This window comes from Dendrobates tinctorius, unplaced genomic scaffold, assembly GCF_039654945.1.
Source record: "Dendrobates tinctorius isolate UK_male_01 unplaced genomic scaffold, ASM3965494v1 ptg000068l, whole genome shotgun sequence".
Lineage (NCBI taxonomy): Eukaryota > Metazoa > Chordata > Amphibia > Anura > Dendrobatidae > Dendrobates > Dendrobates tinctorius.
The window spans coordinates 2,130,786-2,150,525 of NW_027361736.1; the positions used below are offsets into that span (position 1 = coordinate 2,130,786).

At 45.0% G+C, this 19,740-nt stretch overlaps 1 protein-coding gene across 3 annotated transcripts in view; it reads left to right on the forward strand.

Moving 5' to 3' along the window:
• The first annotated feature begins 224 nt into the window (after window positions 1-224).
• Window positions 225-19,740, forward strand: part of VCL (vinculin) — a 272,569-nt gene continuing 253,053 nt past the window's right edge. For 2 of the 3 annotated variants that reach the window (XM_073581038.1, XM_073581039.1), the window contains exon 1: window positions 225-671. In XM_073581038.1, the coding sequence (XP_073437139.1) occupies window positions 504-671 (168 nt within the window). In that variant the 5' untranslated portion in view covers window positions 225-503. The remainder of the gene's footprint in view (window positions 672-19,740) is intronic. The other variant, XM_073581037.1, reaches the window with a different exon arrangement.

A 19,740-nucleotide genomic window follows, 5' to 3' on the forward strand; every position in this document is an offset into this window, starting at 1 on the left:
CTGGCTACTTCCTCGGTCCAGGGCCGTGAGCCCAGCACATCTGGACCAGGCAGGCACACGCTCAGGTCAGTACACTCGGCCTTCTCTGCATTCTTCTTCCTCAGCGATGACGTCACATCCCCAGGAATCCCTCTCTGATCCCTGGCTTTTCCTTATAAGGAGATAGGGCAGTGACGTTATCGTCCGGCGCTGCAGGAGGCGCGCTGCTCAAAGTGATGGATTACTGCAGCAACCTATGAATTTCCTGTAAGAAGACGGGGCGGAGCCGGGCAGGACGTGGAGGGCGGGGTGCGGTGACGTCACAGGACAGGCAGGAGACCGTGGAGTTGGGAGAGCTGCCTGGAAGTGTCCGGAGACAGGAGGCAGCGGGATCGGGCAGAGGAGGGCTCCTACAAGGGCGCCGGCAGCAGGCATCACTGGGGGCAAGGGCAGCGTGCCCGAGTACGGACCAGAGGCAGCACTGCCGGCTTTCTGACTGACTGAGGGCGAGCACCGCTGCAGCCATGCCGGTCTTCCACACGAAAACCATAGAAAGTATCCTGGAGCCTGTGGCCCAGCAGATCTCCCACCTGGTGATCATGCACGAAGAGGGGGAGGTGGACGGGAAGGCCATCCCGGAGCTCACCGCACCTGTGGCCGCCGTGCAGTCTGCAGTCAGCAACCTGGTCCGGGTGAGTAGTGATCGGAGGGGCACACCTATCAGTCCTGGGGCAGATGTGGGGGCTCCATCCCCTGACACCCCTCCATGTGTGTGATCGCAAGCTGCAGTATGTGAGGAGTGTGACCCCAGTGTGCACAGTCCTATAAAAGTTAGGGTGACCCTCCCCTCACACTGGCATGGTGGCTGTGACTGGGGTCTTCTCTTGCTGCCCAATCCTGTAATGCTGGGTGTGGGATGGTGGGGAGCCGGCGCTACTCCCCCAATACCTAATGCACGATTGATGATCTGATGTTTGGCACTTAGTGCATGGGCTATATCATGGAAATGGAGGCCTGCGCCCGTGGCAGCCAATCGGCCTTGGCGGTCTGAAGACGATCTGTAACCTGACTGGCTGCAGCGTGGCGCATTACCTGAGACCCCTCCGTGAGTTGGCGCCCTGTATACCTGCTTGTTTCTCTGTCCAGTCACTTTCCTGTTTCAGCCATCCATACCTCTAGATGATGTGACTGGCCGATGCGCAACATCCTGTGGGGTAAACTGGGTGTCTGTCAATCACCGTGTTACTTATATGTGGTGGAATTGGGTGTTATTCCTTTATGTCCAGATCATGTTGCCCTGGGTGTGACATCTCCGCTCCCCGCTGGTGCGTGTAGACGAGCTCCTGACATCTCCGCTCCCCGCTGGTGCGTGTAGACGAGCTCCTGACATCTCCGCTCCCCGCTGGTGCGTGTAGACGAGCTCCTGACATCTCCGCTCCCCGCTGGTGCGTGTAGACGAGCTCCTGACATCTCCGCTCCCCGCTGGTGCGTGTAGACGAGCTCCTGACATCTCCGCTCCCCGCTGGTGCGTGTAGACGAGCTCCTGACATCTCCGCTCCCCGCTGTTTACAAAGTGTCTCCATTCATGGAATGTGGACAAATTGTCCCAGATGATAGTTCTTAATTTGATCGCTCATACTAGTAAACGTTTCTTCAGAAGAGGAAATCCACAAGTGACTGACACGCCCAAATGATGCAGAAAAGAGTTGTCTTAAGGTTGGACTGATAAAACCGAACATTTCTGGTGGTCTTATACGAGTGGTCAGATATTGCGTACTCTCTAGCTCAGATGTTGCCCCTCTTGTCCCCCAGGGATCTGTTACCGGCTGTATTCCATGTGTCCAGCAGCTGGAGAGAGGGGGGTCGGTGTCCGCCTCTTTTAGAGAGCTGAAATGTTGGCTTGTTAAAATTCCATGACAATCAGTTTGGATTAGCTTTACAGGATAGGCTCTGGTGATCATTGGAGGTATAGTGGATACCGACTCCACACTCTGTGCAAGTTGCCATTTTTTCTGTTCCTCAAAAATATCTTCTCTGTTCTCTATAGTTAAGATGTAGTAACTAATGTTCCTGTAGATTTTTGTTCTGGCTCACTGCATTTTGACTTGGGTTCTACACTCCCTGACAGAAGTTATGTCGCTTATCCATGTTATGTAAATAAAAGCTTATAACCTGGTGTTAAATTCATCCATTGGTTGTATAAATTATTCTTTTGAAAGCTGAAACCCTCCGAAATGTGGTTTAGGTTAAGAAAATAAATTGGCATCATTGCAGAAATATTGATCATTTAATGGACTCAGAATGGTCAGATTTTGGCAAGACAAAAGTTTTGTCGGCAAGACAAAAGTTTTGTCGGCCACAGAAAGTAATGTGATATTCAAACAAATAATTAACTTAAAATACAAATATGTTGCATAACATTGGTGAATGAAGTTGTGGTGCTATTAGAGTCATATTTAATATTTTCAGAATTGAGAGTCCTCAGTGGTTGATACCTTTTAATGGCTAACTGAAAAGATGGTAACACATTGCAAGCTTTCGAGACTACTCAGGTCTCTTCATCAGGCATAGACACCTGAAGAGACATTTGTAGTCTCGAAAGCTTGCAATGTGTTACCTTTTAATGGCTAACTGAAAAGATGGTATCAACCACTGAGGACTCTCAATTCTGAATATTTTTCTATCTACTGGCTAACACGGTACAAAGATATACATCTTTCCTGTATTTAATATTTTGTTTGACTTCCAAGAGCTTGAAGGACTGCATCCATGAGGTTCAACAATGATTCATACAATTTATTAATGAAGTCATCAGGAATAGCAAAGAATGCAGTCTTACATGCCTCCAGAGCTCATCTAGATTCTTTGGTTTTGTCTTCCAAGCTTCCTCTTTCATCCTACCCCAAACATGCTCAATGATCATGTCTGGTGACTTGGCTGGCCAGTCATTGAGCACCTTGATCTTTTTTTGCCTGGAGGAACTTTGTTGTAGGGAGGATGTATGAGATGGAGCACCATCCTGCTGCAGAATTTGACCCCTTTTATGATTTTGAATATAAGAAGTAGCTAATACTTCTTGATATATTAGGCTATTGATATTGCCCTCCACCTTGCAAATGTTTCGCACCCCCCCCCATACTTAATGTAACCCCAGACCATGATCTTTCCACCACCAAATTTAACTGTTTTCTGTGTGTATTTTGGATCCAAATGGGCTCCAGTAGGTCTCCTGCAGTATTTGTGGCGGCTGTGGTGTAATTCTACTGAAGATTCATCAGAGAAATCCACCTTCTGCCACTTTTCCAGCGTCCATCTGTTTAGCAGGCTGTGGGACTTTGCAATTGCCACACGGTTTTTTATTTGTCTTTTGTTTAGTGCTGGCTTCTGGGCACTGATTTGACCATGGGACTGTTCTAGTTGACACAAGGACTTGAGGTAGCCTGGCCTATTGGAGCTCTGCTGCAGTGGAAGAGGGGCTTGCTTTGGATTTTCTAACCAACAAACGTTCCTCCTGAGCAGCTGTTTTGCGGTGTCTGCCAGACCTGGACTTGTCAAACACATCTCCACTCTCTCCGAATCTTTTTTTAATTCTTTGTACTTGACGCTGAGACACATTAAAGGTGCCAGCCACCTCTTCAGTGGATCTGGTCTTCAGCCTCTTGATAATCCAGGCTTTGGTCGCAAGGTGGATTTTTGGCATGTTATCAGAGCTCAAGTGAAGGTCTGGGGTGCTGGGTTTCTTTTTATACACACCCACTAATTAACCGATCATTTACTGAGCACAGGTGAGGACGTAAACTAGGATTGGGTGCGTTATATGACCAGGCGACAAAACTTTTGTCTTGCCAAAATCTGACCATTCTGTGTCCATTAAATGATCAATATTTCTGCAATGATGCCAATTTATTTTCTTAACCTAAACCACATTTCGGAGGGTTTCAGCTTTCAAAAGAATAATTTATACAACCAATGGATGAATTTAACATCAGGTTATAAGCTTTTATTTACATAACATTGATAAGCGACATAACTTCTGTCAGGGAGTGTATGTATATCCGGTGAGCCATGATGACTGTGTGGATCGACTACAACATTCTCATTCCGCTAGTGATGTTATCGCTGGTAGCTTGTAAGAAAGACTGCTGGCGAATATTTTTTTTTTTTAAATTGAGAAGCTCTCTTGCCTAAGTTTTTATGTTAATATATTGCAATGATATCCCTGCATTTATTATTCCCCTCTTGAACTCCTGACTAGATTTGAGTGAATTTGTTTGGGTTCCTTCTTATTAGGCAAGCTATAGCGAATAAGCTGCAGAGGGAACCCGGCTTCTTGGATCGCTCCTGCCGATCAGCGCCACAGCTGCATGTGTCGCGGCAGTGTCACTGTCCCAGCACATGTATGAAGAGCACAACACACAGGCTATCCATACATATGCTGTGACAAGTCTTGACGAAGTAAAGATTTGTAAAATAATTGACCACGACCGTTTATAAAAATGGGAAGAGAAGTTAAAAGTTGCAAATTTTAGTGAGGTTTGTAAAATAAATTTATGCTAGAAAAATGGCAAAAACTTTAATAAATTATCTGTGATCTGTTCCTCTATAGGATTTGTGTTGCCTTAGCCTAAAGTTTGCATGATTTTATCACAAATATTTTGTCTGAAATTTTTTTCATGGTGAAATTCTGAAAAACATGTGATAGCTTTTTTTTGTTGCCCAACCTACTCCTTATCGGAATAGAAATGAGGAAGACACTGAAGGGGTCTCGAAGGGGGGGAGTTTTGTTCATAATTTATGATTATATGCGAACAACTGCTTGATGTCATATGATATAATTATCATTTAATAAAAATTTATCTGATTAAAAAAAAAACCTACTCCTGAAGCTTCTAAATAAAGGGAGACTCTAGTGCGCTTTGTAGAAGTAGGATGCAACTATAAAAACTAAAAGAAGTGTCCTACTATTCTGGCTCATCATCTTCTAAAAGTGGCCACATAGAGCGTAGACTATCTGGAGACAGGGCAGCTGCAGGACAGGTGTCATGTTGCTTTAGTGTTAACTCATTTGCCACTTGTCAAGCCTGATCTGACACCCAGTATTTTTATAATGTGTGTGGTTATATTGCATGTGCACCAGAATACATTGTCAAAGTTAGAGTTTTACATACTGTTGGGGGAAGGAAAAGGCGCTACAGCAAAGGGTGTTTTTAAAATGCGCCATAAGTATTTGTCTACAAACTGCCCCCAGTGTCGGTCGGAGCCTATTCTTACATTTCATACAAATGTTTGACGTTCCCAGACTCTGCTTAAGTGAGCAAAACACCTTTACATCTCCCCATGCTAATTAGGTGGGGTGACTAGTTTGGCCTCAGGTTCTGTAATCGCACCTACTTGGCAGGATGCCTGTTGATATCTTGTTGCCTGGCTCCCCTCATAGTCTTGGTCCAGGCGTACATCATCTTGTTTTACCCCCATGATGGTGGACAATTGAGGAGACCTCAATTGCACTGGTGGTGAGACATGCTTACAGTATGTGAGTGTCGGCTAGTTTCTGGGAAGAGACGACCTGCCGGACTATTGTTGAATAATTGGCATATAAGTGTAGTATTAGGCTGTGTTCACACGTTGCGTTTTTTTGCGTTTTCGCTGCGGTTTTTAACTCGTTTTTGCCGCGAAAACAAAAAAAAAAACAGCATCCCATGCAATCCTATGGGATTCCACAATGCTGTGCTAATCCTGCGGATTTACCTGTGGAGGAATCGCATCGCGGAAAAATATGCAGCATGCTCATTAATTTTGCGGAATCGCAGCAATTCCGCCCACATAGGAATGCTTTGTTCTGCTTACTTTCCGCATGTGGTTGTGCCCACCAATGCGAAAAGTAAGCAGAATATTTTCTCCTCCGGGCTCTGGGTACCATATCCCTGTAAAAAATAGAGTTAAAATAAAAAAATCATGATATTCTCACCTTCCGATGTCCCTCTCAGCGTCCCCAGGCTTCAGCGATGCTGCTGGCAGGTCCCGTTCCCAGTGATGCATTGTGGCAATGACCTTTGACGGCGTGGTCTCGCGAGACCGCAACGTCATCAAAGGTCATTGCCACAATGCATCACTAGGAACGGGACCTGCCGACAGCATTGCAATGATCGGGAACGCTTCGCGGGACGTCGTAGGTGAGAAAAACACCATTTTTAATTTTTTTTACTTTTAACATTAGATCTTTTTACTACTGATGCTCATAGGTAGCCTCAATAGTAAAAAGTTGGTCACACTCGTCAAACACTGTTTGACGAGTGTGACCAACCTGTCAATCAGTTCTCCAAGCAGTGCTACAGATCACTTGGAAAACGCTAGCATTCTGCAAGCTAATTACGCTTGCAAATCGCTAGTCTTTCCACGGGAAAATCGTTGGAATTTAAAATGCGGTTTTCCCGTGGAATGGAATTCCGGAATTCCCGCAGTAACTTCGCGGGATTTCTGTATCGTGTGCACATACCCTTAAAGTGGTTTTTTTTTTGGCTCATATGAACACACGGAGTGGGAAGGTTTAGGACTCTTAGTAGGTTCTTGTGACTCCAGGTCTACTCCAGATTTGTGTCTTAAGGCCTACTTCAGACAGCCTTATGAAAAATTGTACATTATTTAATCCCAAAAGGTCTATTTTTCCATCTGTATGTTTGGATTTTGCATTTCCTTTTTATACATAGAAGAAAATCAGGCCAATTACAGTCTTCTATGTTTATAATTTCAATGTATCCGTTATAAATGGAATCCATACATATGAAGTCCATATGGACTGTCCATATGATCTCTATGCACCAATAAAATGATTGGCCACTACTTTACATGTCACTTTCATGTGAACTATCTCTCACAGATAAGCTCTCCAAATACTGTGCATTTGCCAATCCTTTTGTAATGTGAGCTGCTCCTGGGGTTACATAATCTCTGGCTGAGTATCTCCTGCTCTCGGTTATGCCACCTCCAAATCTGCCAGTTTTGTTCTCTGGATACTGATGGATGGGCAGAGCTTGCTATACTGCTAGGCAGTTTTAGTGGCGGGGCTGAATTCAGCAGAGCTCTCTAATTCTGTTTAAACTGCTGCTGTAGACATCACTGCAGACTCACCCCCCCCTTGTTTCCATATCTATATAGAGGGTGTATATACATGTGCACACCCTGCTCTATACCCTGTGTAATGTACTGTATATACACCCTGCTGTATTCCCTTTTTATAATATGAATACATTCAGATCTCTCCACATCCATCTACCTGTCAATGCCTGGGGAGTAGGAGATACATTTTATTCCCAGTGTCCTTTACAGCAGGGTTCCCCAACTCCAGTCCTCAAGGCCCACCAACAGATCATGTTTTCAGGATTTCCTTAGTATTGCTCAGGTGATAATTGCATCACCTGTACAATACAAAGGAAATTCTGAAAACATGATCTGTTGGTGGGCCTTGAGGACTGGAGTTGGGGAGCCCTGCTTTACAGGAGATTGTGCCGGGCTGTTTGTGACATTTGGAGTAGTGGGATGGGTTTGGGTGGAGTTAAAGGGAATCTGGCACTGCCATCAGGGGCTTATCTACAGCATTCTGTAATGCTGTAGATAAACCCCCCCCCGATGTAACCTGAAAGATAAGAAAAACAAATTCTATTATACTCACCCAGGGGTGGTCCTGGTCCAGTTTTAGTCCGATGGGTGTCGCGGTCCGGTGCCTCCCATCTTCTAGCGGTGACGGTCTCTTTGCTTCCTGTCGCGGCCCGGCGCAGGCGCACTGCTCTGCCCTGTTGAGAGCAGAGCACTGCAGTGTGCAGGCGCCGGGAAAGGTCAGAGAGTTCCGGTCCCTGCGCATTGCAGGACTCTGCTCTGCCCTCCACAGGGCAGAGCAGTACACCTGCACCGGAGCCGCACCGGGAAGTAGAATAGGAAGTCATCACTAGAAGATGGGAGGCACTGGACCGGACCGCGACACCCATCGGCCCAAGACCGGACCCAGACCGCCCCTGTGTGAGTATAAGATACGGTAACTTGTTTTTCTTCTCTTTCAGGTTATATCGGGGGCTTATCTACAGCATTACAGAATGCTGTAGATAAGTCCCTGATGGCGGAGCTGGCAGCTGATAGTCTAAAAAATAAGTGACAGATTCCCTTTAAAGGTCTATGTTCCCTGCTAGCTTGTGCAATTTCTCCTGAGTATGCCGATACCTCATATGTGGGGGAAATCCACTGTTTCAGCACACGGCAGGGCTCGGAAGAAAAGGAGCACCATTTGACTTTTTTGAACATAAAATTGGCTGTAATGACTAGGGTTGATAGAAATCGCTTCAGGTAAGTGCTTATCCAAATAGCTATAGCGCTTACCGAATAGCTGCCTTGGTAAACCAGATACCTGGAGTGCTCCCGATCAGTTGTTCGGTGCCGCAGCTGCATGCGTTGATGCTGTGAAACAGTCACACCACATGTATGGACAGCCTCTTTGTTGGGCTCTCCATGCATGTGTTGTGACTGTGAAACAGCCTCAACGCATGCAGATGCAGCGCCGAACAGCTGATCGGGAGCACTCCAGGTATCCGGGTTACTGATGCAGCTATTTGAATCCTTATCCTTCCTTATCTGAAGCTATTCAATCATCCCTAGTAATGTAATGACCCAGTTTTAGAAACTACACCCCTCAAGGATTTTATCCAGGGGCATAGTGAGCATTTTGAACCCACAGGTATGACACAGAATTTGATAACATTAGGTTGTCATATTGAGTACGTCGTCACTAGGGTTGAGCGCAAGTGGGCGCTAGTCCAGAGTCCAGTTTGCATTGGGTACTCGTGTATGCACTGAATATGCTCGAGTCTCTCGGTTGTTAGACACCCCAAAAAAAAACATGCGGGTAGTTGTGATACTCTGAATCAGGTGCTCGGGTATGCACAAACTCGAGTAGCGAGCACTTGTGCTCTACACTAGACAGCATATCGTTATCCTTTTTTTTTTTTTTTTTAACCAGTTCTAACTCTAAGGCTGTGTACCCACGTAAGCATTTTTTCACGTTTAAGTGTTTTTACCGGCAAAAACGCTTACAAGAAGCATCCCATTCATTTTAATGAATTCCGCACTTTGTGCATATTGATGCGTTTTTTTTTCCACGAAAAAAAGCATGGTGGTAAAAACCGCAGCATACTCGTAAATTTCGCTGAAAAATCCGCATTTCTAACTATAATCTGTGAGCAGGAGGATGCTCCTGTTAAAAACGCACAAAAAACACGCAAAAACAGCACGTTTTTCCTGGGAAGGAGTCCGTTTTTATCTGCATACGTGGGTACATAGCCTAAGCCTAACACAACTCTAACAGCAAAGAATGAAAAAAAGACAATTTTTTTTTTATTTTGTAATTTTTATCTAAGGTGGTGACAAAGGGGGATTTGAGCTACTATTTTATTATTTTGATCAATGTGATGTGATATAGGGTAACCTATCCTAAGTCTGAGCTGTTAGAGACCATTTGAGAATACTCCTTTTAACAAATGTCATACTTTGAAATTGTTAATCAATGATCAGTGTGATTAGCTGTTCGTTATGTTGAGTTTCATAAAAAATGTGAGTAATCTGCAATGACTGCTGCTGAAAGTGTGAATGGGAAAGGTGTGGTACATGGAGAACCAATATCAGATGCCTATCTTCAGATTTTGTGCTGGAGGAATGCCTGCTCTGTAGTGATGGGCATTACACATAAAAAAAAAAAAACTTGGTTTGGGCACCAGAACAGTATCCAAACTCGAACTCTAACCGGACTTCTTTGAAATAAATGGGGGCCCGGACATCCCACTCAGCAATATGTGTGACAGCGCGAGAAACACTGGCTCTGAATTTACTGCCGTTCAGAGGGCTGCATTTCCCATGCTGTCACACAGATGATAGCGTGTAAGCCAGCATGTAAATACAGTGGCATGTAAAAGTTTGAGCAACCCTGGTGAAAATTAATGTTATGAACGGTTAAGCAAGTTGAAGATGGAATGATATCTAAAAGGCCTAAAATTTAAGGATGACACGCTTCCTTTTTCCCTTTGTATTTTAGACAAAAATACAAACAAACTAAAAATATATATGTTTGTATATTTATATTATATTTTACAAAAAGGAAAATGGGCTGATGGCACCCCCTTTTGAAAGTATAACAGCTTGTAAACACTTATTGTAGCCAGCCAAGTGTCTTTCAATTCTTGTTTGCGGGATTTTCATCCATTCTTCTTTGGAGATTCTCCCAGTTCTGTGTGATTCCTGGGTCATCTTTCATGCTCTGCTATTTTGAGATCTAGCCTCAGATTTGCAATGATGCTCAGATCTGTGAGGGCCATTGTAAAACCTTCAGCTTGCGCCTTTTGAGTTAGTCTATTGTGGATTTTCACGTGTGTTTTAGGATGATTATCCTTTTGTCGAAGCCATCCTCTTTTCAACTTCAGCTTTAACCTTCACATAGGGGATGATGGCACCTTTATATTTATTAGTTTTACTCATTTACATAACAAATGAGGACTATAAAGCAAGAACAATTTGTCAAAATTGACATGTACAGGATTCACCAAAAAAGGGGAAAATATAATATACAGCAATTGGTGAAATTTAAAACATAACTTTTACTCTATTCAATAAAAGACTTGAAAATCATGTGTCACCAAAAATCATTTAAAATTGTCGCTCTAGTAAGGGTACCTAATGATACAACAAGAATCAGGCCCCAAATCAACACTATTAAGGATATCAATTGTCACCTAAATGTAATTAGATAACAAAACAAGTACTGGGATACAGCAATTTTAGTTCATCATATATACACCATAACACAATTTGCACATGCATAGTAAATACAAGTATTGAGAGGCCATAATGCTGGCTATACATATGTATGAAAAGATGAGACCATAGAAAAAAGAAAAAATTGGAACAATCTCACCAAAGGGTTGAAAGCAGGACGGGAGTCTTCAGGGATCATATATTAACGGAGGTCCCTGGAACAGGAGGTTGGTAAGACAAATACCCTGTCAATCCCTATGGGGCTAGCAATCATCTTTTCCCCAAAACTCCCGCCCTTACAAGGGCAGTCCACATCTAACCCTGTATTGCACATGCCCTCCACTTTCCCTAAATGCGTGTCCCAACTCGTTTCGTCCAAGCGATCTCCTCAGGGGACTAGCTTGTCATAAAGTGCCATAGTGCTAAAGCTGGAGAGACATATGTATCCTTCTACTCTCAATGCTATCCCTAGTCCCCCTGAGGAGTTCGCTTGGACGAAACGCGTTGGGACACCCATTTAGGGAAAGTGCAGGGCATATGCAATACAGGGTTAGATGTGGACTGCCCTTGTAAGGGCGGGAGTTTTGGGGAATAGATGATTGCTATCCCCATAGGGATTGACAGGGTATTGTCTTACCAACCTCCTGTTCCAGGGACCTCCGCTAATATATGATCCCTGAAGACTTCCGTCCTGCTTTCAAGTCTTTGGTGAGATTGTTCCAATTTTTTATTTTTTCTATGGTCTCATATTTTCATACATATGTATAGCCAGCATTATGGGCTCTCAATAGTTGTATTTACTATGTATGTGCAAATTGGGTTATGGTGTATATATGATGAACTAAAATTGCTGTATCCCAGTACTTGTTTTGTTATCTAATTACATTTAGGTGACAATTGATATCCTTAATAGTGTCGATTTGGGGCCTGATTCTTGTTGTATCGTTAGGTACCCTTACTAGAGCGACAATTTTAAATGATTTTTGGTGACATATGATTTTCAAGTCTTTTATTGAACAGAGTAAAAGTTATGTTTTAAATTTCATCATTTACATAACACCATTAATTCCACAGCGCTTTACAGTTCGCACACATTATCATCACTGTCCCCAATGGGGCTCACAATCTTAATTCCCTATCAGTATGTCTTTGGAATGTGGGAGGAAACTGGTGAACCTGGAGGAAACCCACGCGCACACGGGGAGAACATTCAAACTCCTTATATCTTAGTTACTGTAAGAGAAAGCGGGAGGTAAGGTCTTGGATGGCAGATACGTATCACTGAGGTAGTTGGCCTCTGTAATTTAAAGTCTGTACCAGTAACACTAGGTTACTGAGAGTTTTTAATTTGACTGGACATTAGGTATGGGATTTAGGAGCAACCAAGAGTCAGTTGGGAAAGGTCATTCTCATAATCCAGCCCAGGATTCCAGGCCTAATTACAGCAGCTGGGTTAGCGAAGTGTGTAGTTGTGCTGGAGCTACGTTTTTTGTTTGGTCAACACATTTAGGCTATGTGCCTACGTAGCGTTTTTCATGCAGAATATTCCTGAGCGGAAACACACACCCTCTTCCCGGGAAAACGCATGCGTTTTATGAAGCGTTTTTGATGCTTTTGTTAAGCGTTTTTGCATGCGTTTTCCTATGCGTTTTTGCAATACAATTGAATGTATGTTGAAGCGCGTGCGTTTCTGCAAAATTAATGAACATGCTGCGTTTCTTTCTGCTAAGCGTTTCCGCAGCGGAAAAAAACGCACCATTAGGACATGTGCGGATTCCATTATGATTACATTGGATGCTTTTCTTAAGCGTTTCTGCAGCAGAAACGCTTGTCTAAAAGCGCTGCGGAAACGTTTAAAAAACGCAACGTGGGCACACAGCCTTAAGGGTATGTGCACAGTGCATGAATGTCGACTGGTAGAGGATCCAAGAACCTTACAGAGGCAAGTCGAAACACCAACTATTATGCAATTAAAGTGTCACAGTGGTAACCCTTGTCAGCACTGTCCTACTTACTGCGGTCACTGCTCTGCCTCTCAATGAGTTTTCTTCCTGCAGCACTCCTCAGTAGTTGCCGAGATTTGAATCTGAGCATGCGCCGCCCCTAGCCCGGCGGCGCATTTTAGAAAATGCCGGTGGAGCCCCCCACGGAGCACAGAGAGCCGCTGCCCCTGCACCCAGAGCACAGAGCCTCTGCACCAGCTTGGGATGGGATTTCCTGGATACCACCGCACCAACCTGGACCACCAAACCACCCCTGTGTCCACTCCTCCATCTGTGCTGATACCTCCCCTGGTAAGCTGAATTCGGACTGTAAGACGGACCCCCATTTGACACTCTCTCCCCCCCCCCCCCCCCATTTTCCTCTGGAAAATTTTGGGTGGGTCTTATGGTCCGAAAAATATGGTAACTTTCCCCACCCTGACACACCAGATATGGGATGGCCGCTCCCAAACCCCTCAGCAATTTCACAATCGTGGTTTGCAGACTCATATTAAAACTATCCAACCCCATAGCATCTAAGTGGACCTCGTCTTGCCTATAAAGCCCCGGGATAAAACCTTCTAGGTCAATTTGTCTATGGGAAAACCCACCACCGGAATAAAATCTTCTAATGCTTTATTGAATCTCTTGCAAATGGATTCTAGAAAATGCAGTTTCGCAGAAGAAAATATGAAGCATGATACGATCTCTGAGAAGACAATAGTGGCATATGGAAACATGGAGTGTGCAACTTTTAAATCATGTAGCATTTGCCACAACAAATCAAGACTGCGTATTCTTCTAAGATCGTTACCAGCTAAATGCAAAATAATCAAATCCGGGTTGGGCAACTGGTGAGATAAACAATTTAGTGTAACACAGAGAGCTTCCCATATCATGCCTCTGCGTCTGTACCATCAAATACAAGCGGCATCGCGATTGAATCAAAGATTGTCCGTATAGTTTCGTCCTTGGGCCCTCTTCCTCGCCCAGTGACGAATGAATGACCTACAATCCAGACATACTTTCTACCTGTAGATGAGACAGTATTATCAGGCCGAATGTACAATTTAACCCTCCTAGAACCCCATCTCTCAATCCTCTTAAACTTGCTTTCTGCAAAACCCATCCTAGCCGCCCCCCGTCGCTAGGCCAATGCAAAATAAGTAGAACGAAAATTAAAAATTCTCCGACCCCAGCTTAGCCAAGCAACGTTGTAATGCCAAATTGAACTGAATGTAAAACCACCCACGTTCGGGACATTAAGTCGATAGAGAGAGCTCTCCTTCCGTCCACTTGGAAGTGCTATTACTTCAACCCTTTGAGAATTGTTAAACTGGGGATAAAAGCAAAATAGAAAATGCACCATGGAACCTCAGAAAAAATGATACTCTATATGCCAATTTGTAAATGATGGAAAGGCCGTACCCCATGGCCACCAGTCTTTCCAAAAACAAAACGTAGGATCATCAAAACCCAAGCTGACAGAGGTGAAACCCGTTCCAAAGCACAAAAGTGCAACCATTCCAACCATGCGGCTAAAAATACAGCCAATGTTACAGAAGCCACTCATGGGCTACTTCGAATATATTTGCCATAGATACGCTGGACAAGGAGTGCCTTCCCGTTCAGTGCCCGGAGGGGCGTAATCTGACACCCCCAATTCTGAGGAAATAGTCGTTTGCCATAACAGTCGGCTCTCTTCCCAAAGATGCCTTCAGCCAAATATTAAAATTCAAACAGATCAAAACCAACTGCCTTAATAACTCTGCAATGTCCAGACTCTTTGACGACGGCATATTAATGGCACCCACTAGACCTGGGCTGTATGACAACAAGGGTATACTTTTATTCTTCAAACAGAGGCTGGACAGACATCTGACTGGGATGATTTAGCGAATCCTGCTTTGAGCAGGGGGTTGGACCAGATGGCCCAGGAGGTCCCTTCCAACTCTACGATTCTATGATTCTATTAGACAAACTCTGATCTCAAAGAGTCACAGCAACTAAAACCGCAAAAACCTTATTCAAAACCAGGCGACTTCTGTCACCTTTGTCAGCTGTACGAAAAAATAACTGACACCCAAAACTGACCGAACCGAAGGCAGATACCCGTGTCCATAACTAAATTCAAAAGGAAGGCCCAAGTTCGACGAGAAAACGAACGGATCTTTTATACAGCAAATCCCGTTAAAGTCTTGTAAAAATCAGAGCCAGAAAAACAAATCCGCTCTCATCGTCTTAGAAACCCGTATATGAGCCAAAGGGGACAAAGTCCCTTCATGCTGTCCTACAAGCGCCTACAAACACCCTACCGACTGGCATAATCAGTGAAGCGAAATTGAGGATACCTAAGAGCGACTGCAACACTTTAAGGGTGACCTTTTAGCTGGTAATAAACTGCTGGATGCCAACAATAATTTTGTCCACTATCTCCGCCGAAAGGAGCAATTCCAAGTTTTTGGAATCTAACACGATTCTTAAGAATTCAATAATTCGACAGGAACCCACCATCTTTTTGGTGGCCAAAGGAATGCCAAACGCCTGAACAATTACCTGAAAGCCCGATAACAAACGGTAGTATTCTAGGAAATCCGCAACACCAAAAAAAAAAAAATTGTTCAGGTAATGTAACATACTACCAGACCTTATGGTATCTTCTGTAACCCATTACAGAAAAGAAGCAGGATAATGCAAAGCCATAGACAGGCGTTTATCGAAGAAAAACATCCATTGGAAATGAAAACCGAGAGTCAAACCCCGATGGAGAAACCAGTAAAATCCAAAAGCCGACCTAATGTCGATTTTAGCTATCAAGAGAATTCCGGCCATGGGTGCGCAACATGTTGATGGCTACATCAAACGAGGTGTAGGAGACAGACACCTAAACCGTGGAAAACTCGTTCCGTGAAAACCCAGATGGGTATACGACAAATGATAGATTATCCGAAAAGTGCCAGCCTCCTTCTTCGGTACTCCACCGAAGGGAGAAACCCTGAAATGTGAAAGAGGGGCAACAAAAGGGGCCATCAATGCGGCCCAGAGAGAACACTTTCTGAAGAATATCTTACACAACTGATTCTTTAAAAACGCACAGATGCCAAGTTGTCGTTGCAGCGACAGCCTGGCCCTTGAAACTCCAGCACGAAAAACCCTTCAGCAAAACCGTCAGTGAGTAAGCGCTCTTTCGCCCTGTCTGGGAAGCTGTCGAGCCAGGGGCGCATTGCAGCTAGCCTCGACGGTGTCCGTCCCTTTTGCAACAGCGTGTCGGGTACCAGGCACCTGTGCACTGACATTCTGTTTTTTAAAAACATTTGGACATCGGGTGTGTTCCACTACAGTAGGAACATTCATGGCAAAAACGGCAAGTGTTCGGCCACTTAAACTCGACGTCATTAAACGGAATCTGTCACCCCATTTTTGGACTGAGCTGCAGCCACCGCCATCAGGGGCTTATCTACAGCATTCTGTAATGCTGTAGATAAGCCACTGATGTAATCTGAAAGATAAGAAAAACGAGTTAGATTATACTCACCACGGCGTCAAGTCCGGCGTGTCCCATTTTCTAGCGATGATGTCCTCCTTCTTCTGCCACGGCTCCTGCACAGGCGTACTTTATCTGCCCTGTTGAGGGCAGAGTAAAGTACTGCAGTGCGCAGGCGCCGGACCTCTCTGACGTTTCCTGGCACCTGCGCACTGCAGTAATTTACTCTGCCCTCAACAGGGCAGATAAAGTACGCCTGCGGCAGAAGGAGGAATCATCGTTAGAAGATGGGAGGTGCCGGACCGGACCGCAACATCCACCACGCCCGAGACCGTTCCCCGGTGAGTATAATCTAACTTGTTTTTCTTCTCTTTCAGGTTGCATCGGGGGCTTATCTACAGCAATACAGAATGCTGTAGCTAAGCCCCTGATGGCTGTGGCCGCAGCTCATAGGTCAAAAATGGGGTGACAGATTCTCTTTAAATGAGCAGCAAATTCCTTTTTTAAGAAGTTGCTGTAACGCCAACCTCAGAGTCATGTGACTTTGGGAAAGCATTAAGTTAATCAAAAGTCTGACGTCTTTAACTCCCCAACAACCACTAGTATGAACTGCTATTTTTTGCCGGAAGGCCTCATCATAAGAGCCAAGCTGTTCCTCTGAAGTTACTGTACGCCTCTAAAATGATATTGTGATGTTGAAATAAACCAGAGCTACAGCTTGGGCTCCTTATCCCAAAAACAGCGGCGTAAATGTAAAATGCTTGTATACAAAAGTGGAAGGATTTGAAGGTTTTTCTCCTGTCCACATCAGATTCAAACCTATCATCCTTTTTGTCAGTTTACGTTGCAGGCTTATAATTCGGGAACAACGTGAAAATAACCCACTACTCCTGCTGCCCGATCTTCTCTTGGACCGTAGCAGTTGAAATCCCAAAGGTGACATTTTAGAAACAATAGCTTCCTTCAAAAATATCCCAGAAATTCTAGAGAACCCAACTGCAGTAGGAAGGTGAGGCTTAGGCACAGGGTAGCCACAGCTGCCAGCCAGCCCCTGATTGACAGCTCTTTGCACTAACCCAAAACCCTCCCTTCATCCCATACATTAGAGCCCTGCATATCAGGTGAAAAACATATCTCACCAGATCCAGTGTGAAGACTAAAGTCACGTTCCTGTGATCTCCTCTGGCTCTGGGGACTCACTCTCCATGACCCCCTGTCATCCTTGTTTGAAACGCCGTCAAGCGAAGCCCAGGCCTGGGCTGGTACAGCACTGACTGCTGATACAGTCAGCCTGGTACGCTGGTTCTGATAAGTTCTGCTGGCGCGGTCGCAGCGGTGAAGGGTTGGTGTTGGCACCGCCGACAGTGGGGTTCTGAATCAGTCCCTTCCGGCGTTATACACGGTTCCCCTCCACCAAAGCACCCGCCGATGCTCGATTTCTCGCTTCCGGGCTGTCAGCGGTAATCCTCTTTCCTCCACGCTTCCCGGTACCACGGGTCTTCCTGACAGGGAATGAGTTAGGTGAGTAAATCACCTTTGAACGCCTATTCAGTGATGCTCGGTTCCTACTCGGCCTAATCAGCATTGACTCATCTTTCACTACCTCACACATAGCTGGACCTGGTTGCTCAGGACTATCCACGGGGATGGCAGCAAGCAAGGGGACTCACAGTATCAAAGCAGGAACAAAGCCATTCAAAGCAGTCTTCTCCTGCCACACATCTCCTAAATTCATCCAGCAATGCCTCCATAGTGAGAGTTGCTTGTCTCCTCACAGACAACTGAGGAGAATTCCTGGGGGAGGGGCTATAACTAGAGCACCTTCCCGACACTTTCCAACCAATCCAAATTAACAGCTGAAAGACAGCCAGGCCAGCCAATCAGGGCAATCACCTGCTTGTGTTACATGACAACAGGGATCATTAACCCTTTACCAGAGCAATCATGAGGATACCTCATGAGACAATTAAGCACAGTAAAGCAAAATGGTTACAGACAACATATTCCTAACAATATCTCTACACATCATACATTTATCCCAAGTGCCACGAGCCCATGCAGCCCCCGCTCTAATTGATATGGGGGCTTTCCATTACAATTCCTATTTAATAGGATGTGTTCATATAGTCTGACAATAAACGCTGCTAGGTCCGTATCCCAATATAAATGCCCCCTAAGGCTACGTGCACACAGTGCGTATTCTTCTTTGGAATTTTCTGCTCAGATTTCACAATCTGCAGGTCAAATGACCTGCATATTTCCTGCGGATTTAGTTCATTTTTTGTGCGGTTTCACTGCATGTTTTGTGCGGTTTTCCCCTACCGATTTCTAGAATGGAGTGGGTGGAAAACTACACCAAAAGCGCACAAAAGAAGTGACATTCTGCTTTTTTCATTCTGCATCAAATCCGCGCGGAAAAAAAAGCAGCATGTGCACTGCGGATTTTGTTTCACATAGGCTACAATGGTACTGTACATCACATGCAGTTCTGCTGCGTATACGTAGGGCCAAATCCGCTGCGTATCTGCAGCAGAATCCGCACCGTGTGCACATGGCCTCACAGTGGAAAGGCTGAAAGCGGAGTTGTAAGACTTGCTGCTCCAGAATAGAAGTACGGTATTCACACTGGACATGTGAGGAGCTCACAGAAATTTGTCATAATTATGGTGCTTGAACCTCTAGGTTCAAGCAACATATTGTAATCCGATTTCTTATATTTTATTCTACTACTTCTGCACGTTTTCTGCAATTAATGCGGCCCGAACTGCTCGGCGCAGAGACCCCGTTCAGGCGGCTTTTCGAAGCCCTCGGTGGGGATAGGTGTGCCATGTATTTTTGGAGTTGATCCGATTTGTAGTTTTTTTTAAAAAAATTCGCGTTTTAAGCAAAAATTTTCCCATAGGAATTAATGGCGACCTTTCCATGACCCCCAACTGACATGGATTGAAGCCACAATGCAGGTGCAGTGACCTTACAAAGATGGCAGCTATGCAAATGCAGCTTCCACACATGACCCGTATTAGCTAATAGAGGCTGACAGATCGCTGATTCAAGGTCTTAAAGGCGCAGCGCGCCAATGTCTTCTGAAAAGCCTCACCCAGTGATGGCTAACATTGGCACTCCAGCTGTTGTAAAACTACAACTCCCAGCATGCCCTTGCAACCTGCAGCAGTTGAGGCATGCTGGGAGTTGTAATTGTCCAACAGCTGGAGTGCCAAGGTTCGCCATCACTGCAGTCGGCCGCCAAAGTGGCTTTAGAAGCCCAGTGTGCCAAAGTGGCCCCTGAGGGGCCCGGAGCGCCACAGTGGCAGCATGTGTCAACATGGCTAAAGTGGCTACCGAGGTGCCAAATGTGCTACACTGGCTACCAAGTGGCCAAAGTGGCTACCGAGGTGCCGAATGTGCCAAAGTGGCTACCAAGTGGCCAATGTGGCTACCAAGGTACCGAATGTGCCAAAGTGACTACCAAGTGTCCAAAGTGGCTACCGGGGTGCTGAATGTGCCAAA